Genomic DNA, 18,576 nt, shown 5'->3' with positions numbered 1-18,576 from the left:
TCTGGGCTTTCCTGCCCAAGCCAGACAGCAGACACAGGACACCCACTCTCCCTGGTGTGTAGTGGGTTTTATTTCATATGCAGCGCAGGCAGCACTGACTGGGCCAGGCGTGGCGTTCAGAGTGGCTCCCTTCCACCCCAGCTCTGATCTCAGAGCCCTGGCTGGTGGGAAGACAGGTACCAGGCTGGTCTTTAAGAGGGTAGCAGGATCAGTGGTAGGCCTGAGGCTAGAGCCCAGAGGAGCTGGAATGATCAAAGCCCTTCTTCTGGAGAGTTCTGCTTCCTGGGAATCCCTGGGGTTGAGGTCCTAGCCCAGTACCAGCACGGCCTCATCCTCAGTTATAGCAGCAGAGTCTCCCTCCTCCTCAGGGCCCATGATGGGAAAAGGCCCAGGGGGCCGGTGCTGAAAAAGAGCTGCCCGGTTCTGCTGCTCCCCTTTCTTCACCCAGTGTCCATAGAGCCGGAAGGCACAGTTGTCAATGAGGCGCCGCACTGACCGCAGCGCATAAGGGTCCCTCAACAGTGCGTTCTTAGTCAGTGGCCGTACACGATGGGTGCTTAGGGCCACTCGTCCAGCAGCCAGCACTGTCCACACTGCCACCTAGGAAGGGGGGCAGGGTGAGCTCTAGTGCAGGGGAAAGATCACGGGACAGAGGAATGGGCCCAGACCCTGACACTCTCAGGCTTACCCGGAACCGCTGGCGGGGGGTGAGGTTCCAGGATTGGCTGCCTTCACAACGCTCAAAGAAGGGGTGCTGTAGGGCCTGCTCAGCTGTCAGGCGTGCTTCAGGATCCACCTGCAGCAGCCTGGAAATCTAGGAGAGACCCAGAGCATGAGGGGCAGCTCTTGGGCCTCCCCTACTGTCCTCTCAGCCCCAGCTCACCAAGTCTTTGACAGTGCTGGAACGGTCGTCCCACTCAGGGGAACTGAACTGGTACTGGCCCTCCATGATCATGCGTAACATCAGGATCTGCCGCCGGTGCCAGAAGGGTGGCGAGCCAGCCAGGAGTGTGAACAAGATCACCCCACAGGCCCAGCTGGGAAAGAGACTGGAGTCAGGCGGGACTGGGTGACAGGCAGACCCGGCAAAGGACAGCAAGCACAGGAGGGAGAGGGAGACCAGGAACTCACAGGTCGACCTCCTTGCCGTAGCCTGGGTGGGTTTCATCCATGGAGCATTTAAGGATCTCTGGCGCTAGATACCCTGGGGTCCCACACAACTCTGGGGAGAGAGGACCAAGATTGAGGGGATGCCACCAGCCCCTCCAGGGCCCCTAGCACTGGATCTCTGCTGAAGCCTCCTCAACGCCACCAGGACTACCAGTGTTCCCATCCTCCTCCTGCCTGCCTTCTGCCAAGTCTCCGCTGAGGCACTATCCCTGCTCAACAGTTCAGATACCCATCATGGCTCCTGGTGGTCTTCCTAGGAAAACCTGGGTTTTGGATTGATTTCAAGGTCCTTGTTCCACCATATCATTTGCCTCCTCCAACCCTACCTACCCACTATCCAAGTCAACCTATCTACTCCTCACAACTTGTTACCTTAGTTTTATATATATCATAAAGCATATGGAAAGATTATGTATTTTTACATACATCACAATACATATGTAAAAAAAATTTTCTGCATTCCTATCTGCCCAAACCTTTCTCCTCCTATAACCTCCAACCATCACTCAACCCAAGGGGAACAAGCGGAGATATGGAATTTCTTTTGTTTTTTCTTTTTCTTTTTTGGGAGATGGAGTCTTGCCCTGTTGCCTAGTCTGGTGTACAATGGCATGATCTCAGCTCAATGCAACCTCCGCCTCCCAAGTTCAAGCGATTCTCCTGTCTCAGTCTCCTGAGTAGCTGGGATTACAGGTGCGTGCCACCACACCTGGCTAATTTTTTGTCTTTTTAGTAGAGACGGGGTTTCACCATGTTGGCCAGACTGGTCTTGAACTCCTGACCTCGTGATCCACCCGCCTCGGGCTCTCAAAGTGTTGGGATTACAGGTGTGAACCACTGCACCCTGTAAGCTATGGGATTTCTTAAAGCAGATAGTGGGTAAGTCCCTTGTTTAAAACCCTTCCCTGATTCCACATCATGACACATGATCAAATCTACAGTTCTAAAGCCCAGAGCCCTCCAAAACTTTATGCAAGTCTGTATTTTTATATTTATTTATTTTTAGAGACAGGGTCACTATGTCACACAGGCTGGAGTGTGGTGGCACTATCACAGCTCATTGCAGCCTTGGGCTCCTAGGCTCAAGTGATCCTCCTCCTTCAGTCTCCCAAGTAGCTGAGGTGACAGATGCGTGCCACCATGCTTGGCTCAAGTTTGTATTTTTAGTTTTTTTCCACCACTCGGGCACCAATTTTTCCAGTAATTTCTGAACTATGTTCCATGGCACACTTCCAGGAGATTTTAACAGCCCCGAATTGAAACTGACTTTCTTGGGAAATTCATTCCTATATCAAGTATTTATTGAATGCCAGTGGCATTGATTTGCCAAGTGGCAAATGAGATGTGTCCTTAGCGAGCTCACTGTCTACCTGAAGGCAAGCGGGAAGTAACAATAGAGTAAGAGGTGTTGTAAATGAAGAAGATAGGAGAACAAAAAGCAAAGGGACCTAAGCTGCCCTGGAGGTGTAAAGTGAAACTTGAATTACCCAAGCCAAGAAGAGGATGCAGTGGGCACAGGCAAAGATGATTCCAGAAAGGGGAAAAGTACATGTGGAAGCCCAAAGGGTTTTAAAGCACAACATCCACCAGAGACATGTAAGCTCACAGGTTAAGAGTATGAAATTTGAAGTCAGGCCGGGCGTGGTGGCTCAAGCCTGTAATCCCAGCACTTTGGGAGGCCGAGACGGGTGGATCACGAGGTCAGGAGATCGAGACCAACCTGGTGAACATGGTGAAACCCCGTCTCTACTAAAAAATACAAAAAACTAGCCGGGCGAGGTGGCGGCGCCTGTAGTCCCAGCTACTCGGGAGGCTGAGGCAGGAGAATGGCGTGAACCCGGGAGGTGGAGCTTGCAGTGAGCTGAGATCCGGCCACTGCAACTCCAGCCCGGGAGACAGAGCGAGACTCCGTCTCAAAAAAAAAAAAAAACAAAAAAACAAAAAAAAATTTGAAGTCAGACTGTCCAAGTTCAGTCCTGGCATTAGGACCCTGGAGAAGTCATCTCACCTCTTTGAGCCCTTCTGTAAAAACAAAGACACAAATACTATCTGTCACACAGGGCTGTGGAGAGGATTTAGGGGAATAAGCCATATAAAGATTGGTGCCGGCCAGGCACAGTGCTCATGCCTGTAATCCCAGCACTTTGGGAGGCCGGGGCGGGAGGATCACTTGAGGTCAGGAGTTCGAGACCAGCCTGGCCAACATTGTGAAACTCCATTTCTACTAAAAATACAAAAATGAGGCCGGGCGCGGTGGCTCAAGCCTGTAATCCCAGCACTTTGGGAGGCCGAGACGGGCGGATCACTAGGTCAGGAGATCGAGACCATCCTGGCTAACAGGGTGAAACCCTGTCTCTACTAAAAAATACAAAAAAAAAAAAAAAAAAAAAAAATACAAAAATGAGCCAGGCATGGTGGTGGGCACCTGTAATCCCAACTACTCGGGAGGCTGAGGCAGAATAGCTTGAACCCAGGAGGTGGAGACTGCGGTGAGCGAAGATCATGCCGCTGCACCCCAGCCTGGGTGACAGAGCAAGACTCTGTCTCAAAAAAGAAAAAAAAAGACTGATACCTGCCTCATAGGTGAATGCCCAGTAAACGGTAGCTTTTCATAAGTCTAGTGCAAAGCCATTGAGGGAGAGAGTCAGTGGCAGACTAAAGGCTCTGAAGAATCCCACAGGTGAATTTTATTTGAAGTTTCCCATTTGCAGTAGAAATATTACTGTCCCGACAAATGTATTCACATCAGGTGAACCTGAGGCCTAGGGCCCAGGTGGGAAGTGCAGTCTGGACACATCACATCAGGCTCCCATGGTCCTGCACTCCAGACCCCAAACATGTGGCTGAGCATGACTCTGCCCTGCTCCCTTTTTTACCTCTTCTGTGGGGCTCAGGCTGAATTGGGGTTCCTTCCTCTGGGCTCCCCTGGCATGGCCCTCTGCCCACCGTGCACCACTGTCTGTCAGCCCACTTGTCTGTCTCCATTCTCCCCAGGTCAGAATGCCCACTCTGAGGTAAACACAGGTTTTGCGCCCACAGGGTAATTGGCAAGTACCCAATGACTTCTCCCTTTTTCTTGGCACCAGGGACTTGGTACTCAGACCCAGCCAACCAATCTCATCAGGCCTGGGTCTCCCCTCCCAAGCCTATAAGGACACTAGATCCCCTCACCTCGAAGCTTCTCGCCAGGTTCCAAGTGGCAGGAGAACCCGAAATCTGAAAGTCGGATCTGCATATTGTCATCTAGGAGAATATTCTCGGGCTTCAGATCTCGATGCACAATGTTGTTGGCATGGAGAAAGCTCACTGCTTCCAGCAGAGACCGCATGATGGACCTGAGGGAAGGGAAGGCGGGTGCAGTCTCCTCCTTGGCTCCTCCCTGCCCTGTCCCACCCCCTGCTCACCCCTGGGGCTGCAGGCTCAACCCTTACCTGGTTTCCTTTTCTGAGAGGGCTACCTTCTCTGTGAGATAGTCAAACAGCTCTCCCTTCCGCATCCTAAGGGAAGGAGGGGCATAGGAGGCAGCTGCACCCCACATTGGGGGTTGAGAAAACAGACCAGTGCTCATACAAAATATCATGGAAGAGGCCACTAAAGATAGATTCCTCTGCGGACAAACCAAAGGGTCTAGAGACACAGCACTCCAACAAGGCAGTTTGGCCTGGTGTGTTGGCAGCTGAAATACCTGCATTATGCCATGATGGCAATTATAGCAAAAATAAGAGACTTCTTGTGGCAATATAATTTATAGGAGTTTCTTGTTGTTTGAGAATAACTATGCCTGAAAAAGGCCTCTCAAAGTGAATCTATAAAGAAAATGGACCAAAATTTCAGTTTTTTTGTGGCACAAAGGTTGAATAGGACCTGATTTTGAAATTTTATCTTTAAAAGCTGAGGTTATGATTATGTGTCAATTAAAAATAATACTTTCAAAATTGAGTTATACTTGCAACTCTGCATCAGTCCTCAAAGTAACTTATCAGGTACTGTTTTGGGGAGTGTAGTCACTCTGCACAGCTGGAGGATGGCATAATAGACATCCTTATGTCCCCTCTCACTTTTGCAGAGGGCTATTTCTGTAAAAATATGGAAGCCTTCATGAATTTTTTCCAAGGGCCTCTCTTAAATCTTTGGAATTCAAATCATTCTCTTTTGAAATACCTTTGCAATTAGTTTACATTATACCATGTAACATCTGACATTCAGATTCTGACCAGAAAAAGAACAGATGGGCAGAGACAGACACCAGAGTAGTTAGTGTGTTAAGCAGCACGAGAGGCTGATGAGCAAGGATCTATTTTCTTTTTTTTTTTTTTTTTTTTTTTTTTTTTGAGACGGAGTCTCACGCTGTTGCCCAGGCTGGAGTGCAGTGGCGCGATCTCGGCTCACTGCAAGCTCCGCCTCCTGGGTTCACGCCATTCTCCTGCCTCAGCCTCCTGAGTAGCTGGGACTACAGGCGCCCGCCACCGCGCCCGGCTAATTTTTTGTATTTTTAGTAGAGACGGGGTTTCACTGTGGTCTCACTGTGGTCTCGATCTCCTGACCTTGTGATCCGCCCGCCTCGGCCTCCCAAAGTGCTGGGATTACAGGCTTGAGCCACCGCGCCCGGCCTCTTTTTCTTTTTTTTGAGACGGAGTCTCGCTCTGTCGCCCAGGCTGGAGTGCGGTGGCGCGATCTCTGCTCACTGCAAGCTCCGCGTCCCAGGTTCGCGCCATTCTCCTGCCTCAGCCTCCCGAGTAGCTAGGACTACAGGTGCCTGCTACCACTCCCAGCTAATGTTTTTTTGTATTTTTAGTAGAGATGGGGTTTCACTGTGTTAGCCAGGATGGTCTCGATCTCCTGACCTTGTGATCCGCCCGCCTCGGCCTCCCAAAGTGCTGGGATTACAGGTGTGAGCCACCGTGACCAGCCGCAAGGATCTATTTTCTAAGTGGTCAGTCCACTGCTGAACACTTTTTTTTTTTGGAGATAAGAGTCTCGCTCTGTCACCCAGGCTGGAGTGCAATGGCACGATCTCGGCTCACTGCAACCTCCACCTCCCGGGTTCAAGTGATTCTCCTGCTTCAGCCTTCCAGTTAGCTGGGATTACAGGCACCCACCACCATGCCTGGCTAATTTTTTGTATTTTAGTAGAGACGGGGTTTCATCATGTTGGCCAGGATGGTCTCGATCTCTTGACCTCATGATCTGCCCACCTCGGCCTCCCAAAGTGCTGGGATTACAGGCGTGAGCCACTGCACCCGGCCACAATCTGTTCAGGCCGGGCGCGGTGGCTCACACCTGTAATCCCAGCACTTTCGGAGGCCGAGGTGGGCGGATCATGAGGTCAGGAGATAGAGACCATTCTGGCTAACATGGTGAAACCCCGTCTCTACTAAAAAAATACAAAAATGAGCCGGGCATGGTGGCAGGCGCCTATAGTCCCAGTTACTCGGGAGGCTGACACAGGAGAATCGCAATAGCATGATCTCGGCTCACTGCAGCCTCTGCTTCTCGGGTTCAAGCGATTCTCCCGCCTCAGCCTCCCGAGTAGATGGGCTTACAGGCGTGTACCACCACACCTGGCTAATTTTTGTATTTTTAGTAGAGATGGGGTTTCACCATGTTGGCCAGGCTGGTCTTGAACTCCTGACCTCAGGTGATCCACCCGCCTCAGCCTCCCAAAATGCTAGGATTACAGGCATGAGCCACCACGCCTGGCTGGTCACTATTACTTTTAAAGAATTTGCCTTAATGATGGCACCGAGGCAGAAGGCCAGAGCCATGGGCTAGGAGGCAGGCCCAGGTGATAAAGAGCCCCAGCTGGAGCAGGAAGGTGTGAGCAGGGTGGGTCCAGCCCACTGAGCAGCAAATGCTGGGCCATACATGGAGGTGGGGAGGAGGCTTCTCAGATGGTGGCAGGGAGATACTCACAGGTCAAACACCAGGAACATGAAGCTAGAAGACTCGTAGGAATCGATGAGGGTGACTAGGGAGAGAGGAAGAGAGGCAGAGAGACAGAGATGGAAAGGAGTGGATACACATTGATGGGGCTTGGTCACCCTGGGACAGCAGCGGGTTGTTACTGGGAAGAAAGGAGAACCAGAGGAGGCAGTGGGGGCCCAATGGATGGCCACTCTTTAGTGGAATGAAGCCAGGAGGAAGGGAGGAGAGGCGTGGAGGCAATGTTGGGGGAAGTGGGCTGTGGGCAGGGTCAGCAAGAGGTGGGGGGTCGTCTGCTAACAGGAGCAAGGAAGACAGCCTCACTGATGTGGGGGTGGCCGGCGACCTGGCGAAGGATGTGTGTTTCTCGCCGTGTGGCTTCCCGCACCTCCTCCAGCTGCTCAGGACTCAGTCGCTCAGCTGTCACTTCCATAATCTTCACGGCAAACTCGTGGCCAGTAGCTCGATGAACACAACGGCGGACCACAGAGCTCACTCCTCTGCGAGAGCCAGAAAATAGCACAAGTCAGGGCATCTGTGCTCACATTTCTGCACGGGCTGGGGCTTCAGCATCCTCATGCCCGCTGTGCCAGACCCTGAAGACCCATCTGGATCACAGGGCAACAAGCTTAGGAGCTCACCCTGGCTTCACAGCAGCCTCAGGAACCTGGGTACCCAGCAAGGCACAACACAAAGCTCACAGGGAAGGCAGGTAGGGCCTGGGTTCAAATCCAGGCTCTGCCACTTCCTCCATGGGAAAGCCTAGGCAAGTCCTTCCCACACTGAGCCTCAGCACCTGCTCCTTGAAGGAAGGGGGAAGAAAGATTTAAGTCTCCCTCCATATTCCACTTGTACTTCCCTGATTACCCCATCCAAATCCCAAAGTTCCCTCAAGTGTAGGAAACTCCAAATAAATATGAAGCCATTGACTAGAAGACCAAAGCTGAGAATCAGACCTTAGAGTAGACCCCAGATTTGCTACCAATTAACCTAAGTGGTCCCCTGACGTAAGGTCCTTGGGCTTCAGCTCCTGCAACTGTGAAATGTAGCCAACAGCATCCTGAAGGGATGTTGAAGGGCATTCATGAGGCACACACAAAGTCCTAGATAAGGATTTCCTTGCTCAAGCTATCACCAACTCCATATGACCCTACACATTCCTCAGACTAAGGAGCAAATCCCTCCAGGATCAGGCCTCAAATTCCATTTCTTATGCTGGTTCCCTCGCTGCCCTTCACAGAGCCTTACTACTATGCTCTGTGGGGCCTCCTGGCCTCACATAACTCACTTGGGAATTCGGTCACCCACATCTAGTTAAATCAAGGGATGTAAACTATTGATCCATAGGCCAAACACAGCCCTCCGATGTGGTACGTTTTGGCCAGTGCAATTTTTTTTTTTTTTTAACAAATCTGAATTCACACATCATAGGTGGGACATGAATCCTCCACCTTACACAACACTTCCTACTCTGTTACTCTTGGCCACGTCATGGTTTTAATTTCCCGCGCAACCACTAAGGGCATCTGAGTTTGCGGCCATGTTTTAATTATGACCCAGCTTTAACGAGCCTCTTTGAGAATCTGATGAAAGTTGTAGACATCTACCACACGCATACATTTTTATGATTTTAAAGACCCCCCTGAACTCCTACTCATACCTCAAGACCCAGCCCAAAGGTGACTCCTGGGAAACTGTGTTTTTCTGGAATCCCATAACACTTGATACAGACCTCTACCTATCTAGCCTGATGCCTTTTTAACGTTCACGTCACTTCGGGTGGAGTACCTCAAGGGCATAGGTATCTTTTCTACCCTCCCCCTGTTGAACTTTGTGTCTGGCACAGTAGGTGCGTCAACCATCCATGTGTGTTGAAGGCATAAATGAATGAATCCGTGAAACATATGGGGTTGACCCATGGTTAACAGTCTAGTCACCAGGTGTTCTCCACTTACCACTGATTCTTCCCGTTTAGAACTATTCAGTCATCCAGGCGCGGTGGCTCACACCTGTAATCCTAGCACTTTGGGAGGCTGAGGCTGGCAGATCACGAGTTCAGGAGTTCAAGACCAGCCTGGCCAATATGGTGAAACCTCCGCCTCTACTAAAAATACAAATTAGCCGGTGTGGTGCCGCACGCCTGTAATAGCAGCTACTAGGGAGGCTGAGGCAGGAGAATCACTTGAAGCCGGGAGGCAGAGGTTGCAGTGAGCCGAGATCGCGCCACTGCACTCCGGCCTGGGCCACAGAGCGACACTCCGTTTCAAAAAAAAAAAAAAAAAAAAAGAACTATCCAGTCCTCTCCTGAAAACCTTGACACAAACACACACACACACACACCCCCCTACCTCTCCAGCCCTCAAACGGAAGCGGGACTGCTGGGGCCCGACCTCTCTGGACCTCCGTTTCCCTGGCCGCGGTCTCACCTGCCGATGACGTCCTTAGGGTCGTACTTCTGGTAAAACTCCTTGGCGGCGGCCCAGTCGGGCAGCTCATCCTCCGGCCCCACGTCCAGCGTCATCCTGAAGGGGGCGGGGGCCTGCGCGGAGGAGGAGGGCAGTGAGGGCAGGGAAGCCCACAGGCTCTGAGACGACCCGCATCGCGGCTCCCGGGGGCGCAGCCCTTGCGGCTGGGGCGCCAGGGTCCTGGGGAGTGGGGGAGGGGGGTAGGGGAAGGACCCGGACTGGGGAGACCCCGCAGAACAGCCTGGGGGCGGGAGGATGGCAGGGCAGGAAAGGGAGTGGGGAGAGGTGCCCAGGAAGCTGGGGGAAGGGGCGCAAGGGCAGGCGGCTGTTGCCGCGCAGGCGCATTCGGGTGGGCGCAGGAAGGGGACGGGGGTCTAGCGCAGGCTCACCCGCTGGGGCAGGCAGAGGAACCAGGGTCTACGCGACCTGCGCTGTCGCCGGGTTCGCCTGCAGTCACTCACCTTAACCTCGGGCAGCAGGCGACGACCCAAGGCTCCGCCTCCATCCTGCCCGCCAATGGCCAGCGCCGCCCGAAGACTGAGGCTCAGAAGCTCTTCCGATTGGAAACCGGCCGCCCAATAGGGGCTGGTGCGGGCGTCGGAGCTCGGCGTGACCTAAGGACGCGACGCGACGCCGGGGCGCGGCTTCAGACACGGCCAATCACCGAGTGGCATCTACGGGCCAGCGGAGGGCGGAGCTTGTTGTCAAGTGGGCTTGGAGGCCTGGAATGGGACCCGGAAATTGAGTTTACTGGGAAACGTGATCGTTGGGTGGCGGGGAAGCAGGACCTTCCCGCGCCTCTAGTTCCCAGACTTGAGCAGGGGAATTCCCTCGGTCTTCTCCAAGCACCCCTAACTGCATTCACCATTTTCTCTTTTTTTAGACAGGGTCTCGCTCTGTAGCCCACGCTGAGGCTGCAGTGTAGTGGCGCGATCATAGTTCACTGCAACCTTGAACTTCGGGGCTCAAGCGATCCTCCCGCCTCGGCCTCCCAAAATGCTAGGATTACAGGCTTGAGCCACAACGCCCAGCAAGCTCTTTTCAATATTAGCAGCCTTGCCCAAAGCGCCTGTCTTGAGTACACTCCAGCCCTTAAAACATTTGGACACACGCAGCTTGGACCCCCAGCTTGGCCTCTTAGTTCGGACTTAGAAGGCCAGAAGCAGCCTTCTCTTTCTATGGCCGCTTCAATCCCTCCTGAATACATCCAAAGCCCTAGCGTTTACTATCTGGGATTGTTTATACACTTTCTCCATCTTCCACCCTCTCCCAAAAGCCTTGTATCACACTGTTCTAAACCCACAAGGTTCTTCTGCCAGGAGCTTTTGCCACCAGTCGCTTCTGCCAGGAGCGACTCAGTGCATAGCTCAGACCTGGCATTCACTAACAAATTTTTATGACCATCTGAGACCTAGGGACTAGACTGAGACAATGAAACACACACACACCCCTACCTTGTGGAGGTTATGTTCCAGCAAAGAGGAAAAGAATGAACTTATCTTCCAACAGCTACCTTAGAAATGACACTTTGGGATTATAATTATATGAGGGAAGAAAAATGAATTCAGGTAACTTTTTATAGAGTACTTTGACTCTATATCATCAATCTAAAGGCAAAATTGCAAAGAAATCTTGAACTTTACTTAGATTTGTTGTTTGGTAATACAATGGAATGATTATTCTGAAGCTGAGTAATCAACATATTGACGTGACTGGAAGCCAAGGTTCTTACTGTGGGAATCTGGAATCTGGAAGGGGAAAGTGGAGAAAGAACCCTATGATTGACTAAAATTTTTTAAACGATTTTAAAAATATTTAAAATAGATAACATTAATTATTTACTGGCTCTTAACTCTGCTTTCAGAATGCCCCAAGCAGTAACGTCACAGTAGAACGCCTAGTGTCTAGATGCTGATTTCTCAACAACAGTCCCCAATAAAAGGAACCAAGGCTGTTCAGGAGAAATGGCCAATTTCTAGGCTTCAGCAGGGAAAGTACAAGGTGAGTCTGGAGCGATCGGTGCTAGAAATTACTAAAGAGGGGGGCTTATCACAAGGACACAGGAACCAGATTGAAGAGGTTTCCGTTAAGTCAGTATCGGGGATAAAAATAATGAGGAGTATGAGGGAGCTTGCTTATGTGCTGCAAATGTTATATTCCTATAGGTGGTGAGTGACTGACTACACAGGTTTATTTATGTTAAAACATTCATCGGCTGGGCACGGTAGCTCACCCCTGTAATCCCAGCACTTTGGGAGGCCGAGGTGGGCGGATCACGAGGTCAGGAGTTCAAGACCAGCCTGACCAACATGGTGAAATCCCATTTCTACTAAAAATACAAAAATTAGCCAGGCGTGATGGCACGTGCCTGTAATCCTAGCTACTCAGGAGGCTGAGGCAGGAGAATCACTTGAACCCGGGAGGCAGAGGTTGCAGTGAGCCGAGATCGCACCAGCCTGGGTGACAGAGCGAGACTCCATCTCAAAAAAAAATCAAATTGAACACTTAAGATCTGTGTGTTGGGCTAGGCACAGTGGCTCACGCCTGTAATCTCAGCACTTTGGGAGGCCGAGGCGCGTGGATCACGAGGTCAAGAGATCTGACCAACATGGTGAAATCCCGTCTCTACTAAAAATATGAAAATTAGCAGGGCGTGGTGGCTTAAAACCTGGATGACAGATTTATGGGTGAAGCAAACCAGCATGGCACACATATACTTATGTAGCAAACCTGCACGTTCTGCTTGTATCCCAGAACTTAAAAGAAAGAAAGAAAAAAAACAAACAGGCCGGGTGCGGTGGCTCACACCTGTAATCCCAGCACTTTGGGAGGCCAAGGCGGGTGGATCACAAGGTCAGGAGATCAAGACCATCCTGGCTAACACGGTGAAACCCAGTCTTTACTAAAAATAGAAAAAATTAGCCAGGCGTGGTGGTGGGTGCCTGTAGTCCCAGCTACTCGGGAGGCTGAGGCAGGAGAATGGCATGAACCCAGGAGGCAGAGCTTGCAGTGAGCCGAGATCGCACCACTGCACTTCAGCCTGGGCAACAGAGCGAGACTCCATCTCCAAAAAAAAAAGAACAAAAAACAAAACAACATTCTAAAATGTGTTACCCTTTTTTCCTGATTTAGAAATTTCAGAGTGAACCCAATCAAATCTTATCTGTAGAGCAGTAGTTCTCAAACTATGTGCACTAGAATCAATTGGGAAACTGTGAAATCCTAATGCCCAAGTTGTACCTCACACCAATTAAGTCAGAATATAGTCTGGGCAAAGCCCAGGCCTAACTACTTTTTAAGGCTCCCAGGTGTTCCATTGTGAAGCTATGTTGAGAACACTGCCCTGTATATGGCTTCTACCCACTGTTGTAATTCTAACTTCTGAGACCACCAGTCAATTCTCTTCCTTCTTCCTGGAGCACTTGGGAACACTGAGGACAGCCATCATGTGCCTCTCTTTCCCCTCTAGTCTCTCTTCAGTGTGCAACATCTCCAATTCCTTTAGGCGCTCTTCTGGACTCTGAATTATGGTAAGGTGCTTGCCAGGACACGTGCACTCCAAAAGGCATGACTCATAATAACCCCAAACTGCAAATATCCCAAAGTCCACCAACAGAAAATGGACAAATTGTGATACATTTGTATGACTGAATACTGCACAGCAATGAAAACTACACCTATGCCAAATATTGACAAATTTCACAATAACATTGTGAAATATGAAAATAATACATGATTCCATTTATATAAAGTTCAAATGCAGACAAAATTAAACGACACTGCTAGAAGTCAGAATGGTGGTTACCTGTGGGAAGAAAGGAAGTAGCAGTGATCGGGAGGAGTATAAAGGAGGCTTTGAAGTGTTGACAATGTTCCAATTTCTTTACTGAATGTGGTTATTCATGTTTGCTTTGTGTTAATGAACTGTATACATACTTGTTTGGGGTATTTTCCTATATGTATGATATACTTCATAATTTAAAAAAAAATTTAAAATATGAGGTCCAAGATAAAAGATATGAAAATCCATTTTAATCATTCAAATCTCCATGTACAGGATGGTTGTTGCTGTTACCCAACTCTTTCACTCCTCTCTCAGCTCTGGAATCAGAATTGTTTGGGTTCAGTCTCAGCTCTACCATTTAGTAGCTGAGGACCTTGTGCAAATCTGTCTTATTTCCTCAAGTATAAAATGAGAACACTGTCATTTTAGAACACTTCCTCCAGTTTTCACTCAGATAGTTGGTACCTATCATATGTGACATATTCATACGATGGATATGATAGTATAGATACCTACTGAGTGACTGAAAACTGGAGGAAGTTAAGAAATATAAAGTGCTGGCCGGGCGCGGTGGCTCAAGCCTGTAATCCCAGTACTTTGGGAGGCCGAGGCGGGTGGATCACGAAGTCAGGAGATCGAGACCATCCTGGCTAACATGGTGAAACCCCGTCTCTACTAAAAATACAAAAAAAAAACTAGCCGGGCGTGGTGGCGGGCGCCTGTAGTCCCAGCTACTCGGAGGCTGAGGCAGGAGAATGGCGTAAACCCGGGAGGCGGAGCTTGCAGTGAGCCGAGATCGCGCCACTGCACTCCAGCCTGGGTGACACAGCGAGACTCCGTCTCAAAAAAAAAAAAAAAAAAAAAAAAAGAAATATAAAGTGCTTAGAACACAGCCCAGAATATAGTAAGTCATAAATAGTAGCAGCTGCTACTACTCTTGGCCTCAGAGTCTCTGTGGACGTACAAGGGAGAAGCTGGGGTCTTTCCAAGAAGGAAAACTTCCAGAAGAAGAAAATAAAAATTGTTTCCTACTCTTGAAGCTCCTGGATGAGGTGGATGCTGGCTTCTGCTATCAGTCAGATGTTCAGGCTGGCTCTCACCAAGGGCCCAAAGTAAAGCAGGGGGAGAACAATTAGACAGGAGTATTTCACCACTAAAAAAGGCTTTTATTACAAAATGAATTCTAATAAAACCAGGCCTGGTCTTCAACCCCTCCCGCTGGGTAGAGGCCTAGGGTGGGCTTGGGTGGGGGAGATAGGGATGGGAGGCCCTGAAAGAACAGAGCGGGCTGCCCTCCTCTCATCAGTCTCAGCTGCTGCCCTCCTTTTATAAAGGGCTAGAAGAGCTCTTCCGAAGCCCCTTGAGAGTCCCCATCCTTCCAACCAGGATCCTTCCAACCACTGCTGTCACAGGACCTTAGCAATGCCGCATTGCAGGATCCAGGAGGTCTCAGCTGGCTCTCAGCAGAGGCCATCCAGGGTCACTCAGCCTGAGCGATGGCGTAGGAGAGCAACCACAGCAGCAGGGGACCCAGAGTGAGGAGAGCAAGCCAGACAGCAAAGCTGGCCAGGATGAATTTCCGGGCCCGGGCCCCCCAGCGCACTGCCTCCTCGGACCGGCCTGCTTTATGCCGCTCTTCTGCCTGTGGGGGCAGGTTCTTGGTTAGGTTCTCCCGCTACTTCTGCCCCAAGGTGTCCATTTCCCCACTTCACTCCCCCTTCCCTGTCACAGATGAAAATCTCACATCCAAACCCTCTACCTCCTTTCCAGTTTCTGATTCTAAACTCTCATCTGCAAAATAAAGTACCCATCTCTACGCCCTGCCTACTTCTCAGAGTGGCCACAGTTAGCTCACAAGATCGCATATGGTAAAGTACTTTCCAATTCTTTTATTCCCCATTCTTTCCAACCATCCAAGATTGATTCAGAATTTGTAACTATTGGCAAGAAATAGTGAGCCTGGAGTATTTCATTCATGCCCAAACACCACCTCATTCTCATAGCCTGATGGGTATCTTTTCCATCTTTTTTTTTTTTTTTCTTGAGACAGTTTCACTCCTGTCGCCCAGGCTGGAGTGCAATAGTGTGATCTCACTGCAACCTCTGCCTCCCAGATTCAAGCAATTCTCCTGTCTCAGCCTCCTGAGTAGCTGGGATTACAGGCGCGTGCCACCACACCCAGCTAATTTTGTATTTTTAGTAGAGATGGGGTTTCACCATGTTGGTCAGGTTGGTCTCGAACTCGTGACCTCAAGTGTTCTGCCCACCTCGGCCTCCCAAAGTGCTGGGATTACAGGTGTGAGCCACCGTGCCCAGTCTCTTTGTCATCATTAAGGGCCCTTTTTAGGATTTTGCCCTAATGGAACCCAGGAGTTCTTTTTGAGACGGAGTCTCGCTCTGTCACCCAGGCTGGAGTGCAGTGGCCGGATCTCAGCTCACTGCAAGCTCCGCCTCCCGGGAACCCAGGAGTTCTTACAGTAAGTTTCTGACTGTTAAAATATGTCTAGGGTTGAGAAAATTCCAGCATGAAGTTTAACTTAGCCTGTGTAGCCTTTCCTAAAGGACATGTGCTGTTTCTTTTTCTTTTTTTTTTTTTTGAGACGGAGTCTGTCACCAGGCTGGAGTACAGTGGCATGACCTCGGCTCACTGCAACCTCCGACTCCCTGGTTCAAGCAATTCTCCTGCCTCAGCCTCCAGAGTAGCTGGGATTACAGGCACGCACCATCACGCCCAGCTAATTTTTGTATTTTTAGTAGAGACGGGGTTTCACCATGTTGGACTGGATGGTCTCAATCTCCTGACCTCGTGATGTGCCCACCTCGGCCTCCCAAAGTGCTGGGATTACAGGCCTAAGTCACCGCGCCCGGCGGACATATGCTGTTTCTAATAGGCTTCTTGAAATGGTGAAGCCCTCTCAAAAACCCAGTAGTGTCTTTCAGACTCCTAGAGATTGTGCTTATCACCGTTCAGCAGCCTCTAGCCTTGCCCCCTCCAAGTCACCCTCGATGTAGGCCTTGAGAGTGGATCTTTCTAAAACTCAAATCTAACCACGTCACTTTCCCCTGCAGGAACCACTCAATGCCCCCCCAGTACTTCCCAGATAAAGTCAAAACTCTTAAGCACAGAACTGGAGGCCCCTGGAAATCTGGGTCCTCTAGCTTCATCTCTCACTATTCCTCACTGGTCCAGTCGTGCCCCACAGGCCTTTGTACACACTGCTTCCTTACTCACTCACGCTTTAAGGTTAATTCCCGTCACCTCTCCTAGGATGCCTTTCCAGTTACCTACTCTACCACATACACATATATCATTATATACATAGATCCTCCCTGGCTCCCAGACTGTCCTGTGCTTCCTGTATTATGGTACTGATGAACTGCATTCTATTAATTATCCTTTTTCACTGTCATCTCTTTCATTAGACTATGGGTCCTCTGATGGCAAGGAACCCTGTCTTACTCTTATTTCTGGCACTAGGCCCAGAGCACTGATAGGTATTCAGTGACTAATCAATGCAGATAGATCAGATACATGAAACCATTGCCTTATACCCACCCCCCTGTCACTCCTCACCTTGATGGCAAACACCAGAGCCACGACTCCCAGGCAAGAGCAGCCACAGATAATGCTAGTAGCTGCCAAGCAGCGGAGGCGGAGCCAGCAGCAGCGGATGGGGGATGGAGGATGAGCAGCTTCCGTGTTGCCCATCAAGATCTCCACTGCCTTCTCCTCGTCCTCCATCACCTGTGGGCGATAGTCAAGGTACTTGTGAGCCCAACAACTGAGCCCTTGGCCTTGCTTGCTCAGACTCCACCCCTCGGAGCACTCTGTTCTCATGGCATAGCCTGGCACTCAGGAATGCTGCCTTACTGGGGAATTCCTCTAGTGACTCACAGAGCAGAAGAGGAAATGTGATGTGTGGCTGGAATCCTTTTACCTGAGTTTGAGGTTCTGAGTCTTTGAAAGCAAGCCAATGTAGACAAGGTATTATCTGTATTATTTAGTGTTACAACAAGTGGGAAGAGGCCAAATGACAGGTGCACACCAAGAAGCAGGAGAAATACAAACTCTTGAAAGCTGCTATGAATCTGTTATTTTAATCTGTATTTCAAAGGACCCTACAATTCCCCCAGATTCCCAAGAGGCTGCCCCCTGAGTACTATAGATGTCAGAGAGTAGAACCCTAGGTACTGCACCCCACTTCAAGCAAAGCAGCCATTTTACATGAAAACAGTTATGGGAATGGAGAAAGGTAAGGAAAATATACCCGAGTAAGCCCTTTTTTACCGCTGAAACCAAACACCAAAAAGACCTTACTTCCCTAAGTCAGGTCTTCCTCTGCTATGCTGCCTCCCTGCCACCTCCTCTCTCTATTTTAACCCAGGCCACACAACACAATCAGACTAGTACACTGAGTCCAAATGACCTCATTATCACACAGAAACCTGCATAATGATGCCCTACTTATTTCTCGTCTCCCTACTTCTCAGGTCCTCTAGGCCCTGGCATCAAACCACCTTTCTACCCTTATCTCCAACCATTCTCCTACAACCCACACAAAATGAAACCACAATGGCTCCCTGAACCCAAGGAACAAAGGATAGGAAAGGTGAAAGGGGTGAGACAAGCACAGAGCAAAGAATGATGTGTGCCAAGAAGCTGCAGGGAAGTAGATACAAATAAATAACTCGGATGAGGTAAACAGAGTCAACAGGAAGACACAAGGAGGGCCCAGGGAGTGAACAGAGAATATAAAATGAACAGGGCTCTTACCTGGCTATAGGCTTTGAGGGACTCTGAGTTTCGGCTCCTGCCTCAGCTTTGGTTTGGCTTGGGTGGTGATGGAGCTGACTCAGGGCTCCAAGCCAAGCCCAGGGGTGGGGTTGAGTGGCCAGCCACCACCTGAAGAGCTCAGGGAGCTGGGAAGGGGTGTGGCTGACTCAAACCAGTTTGGCTAGATGAAGAGCAGGGGAGGGCCCAAGGGATGGACCAACTGGAGCTAGGACGCCTGCCCTCTGGAAAAAGGAGTGAAAGGAAGCACCTGAGCAAGAGGGATAAAAGGGAAAGGTCTGAGGCATCAAAGAGCTCTGAGGAACATCTAGGAACCGAGGGAAAAGAGAGGAGGAAAAGGATGTCTGTGACTTCAAACTGACTAGGGAAAGGCACCCTACCACATCAAATTCACCAATCTTCCCTTTTCTTGGGTAGGTTTCTACTTGGAATATACAGTCCTA

At 50.1% G+C, this 18,576-nt stretch overlaps 2 protein-coding genes across 5 annotated transcripts; both read right to left on the bottom strand.

Moving 5' to 3' along the window:
- Positions 1 to 48: 48 nt before the first annotated feature.
- On the bottom strand, positions 49 to 10,153 carry LOC105482931 (phosphorylase kinase catalytic subunit gamma 2). Of its 3 annotated transcripts, none has more exons than XM_011743411.2 (10): positions 10,019 to 10,153; positions 9,519 to 9,631; positions 7,417 to 7,592; positions 7,084 to 7,138; positions 4,602 to 4,667; positions 4,342 to 4,505; positions 1,132 to 1,222; positions 884 to 1,037; positions 689 to 814; positions 49 to 600 (listed from the first exon to the last, which is right to left on the bottom strand). In XM_011743411.2, exons 2-10 carry the CDS (start codon positions 9,611 to 9,613, stop codon positions 307 to 309), a joined length of 1,221 nt encoding a protein of 406 aa, XP_011741713.1. In that variant the 5' UTR covers positions 9,614 to 9,631; positions 10,019 to 10,153; the 3' UTR covers positions 49 to 306. The 3 variants fall into 3 exon arrangements, with proteins under 3 accessions (XP_011741713.1, XP_011741714.1, XP_011741715.1); XM_011743412.2 differs by having other exon boundaries at positions 9,947 to 10,025; XM_011743413.3 differs by lacking the exons at positions 9,519 to 9,631; positions 10,019 to 10,153 and adding an exon at positions 7,734 to 7,894.
- Positions 10,154 to 14,568: 4,415 nt separating this feature from the next.
- On the bottom strand, positions 14,569 to 18,554 carry LOC105482927 (transmembrane protein 265). Of its 2 annotated transcripts, XM_011743406.2 has the most exons (3): positions 18,116 to 18,554; positions 16,916 to 17,086; positions 14,569 to 14,983 (listed from the first exon to the last, which is right to left on the bottom strand). In XM_011743406.2, the coding sequence occupies exons 2-3, from the start codon at positions 17,081 to 17,083 to the stop codon at positions 14,822 to 14,824; spliced, it is 330 nt and encodes a 109-aa protein (XP_011741708.1). In that variant the 5' UTR covers positions 17,084 to 17,086; positions 18,116 to 18,554; the 3' UTR covers positions 14,569 to 14,821. The 2 variants fall into 2 exon arrangements, with proteins under 2 accessions (XP_011741708.1, XP_011741707.1); XM_011743405.2 differs by having other exon boundaries at positions 16,916 to 18,554.
- Between the last annotated feature and the right edge of the window lie 22 nt (positions 18,555 to 18,576).

The sequence above is a fragment of the Macaca nemestrina genome, chromosome 18, assembly GCF_043159975.1.
Source record: "Macaca nemestrina isolate mMacNem1 chromosome 18, mMacNem.hap1, whole genome shotgun sequence".
Lineage (NCBI taxonomy): Eukaryota > Metazoa > Chordata > Mammalia > Primates > Cercopithecidae > Macaca > Macaca nemestrina.
This window is presented reverse-complemented; position numbering and strand designations above follow the sequence as displayed.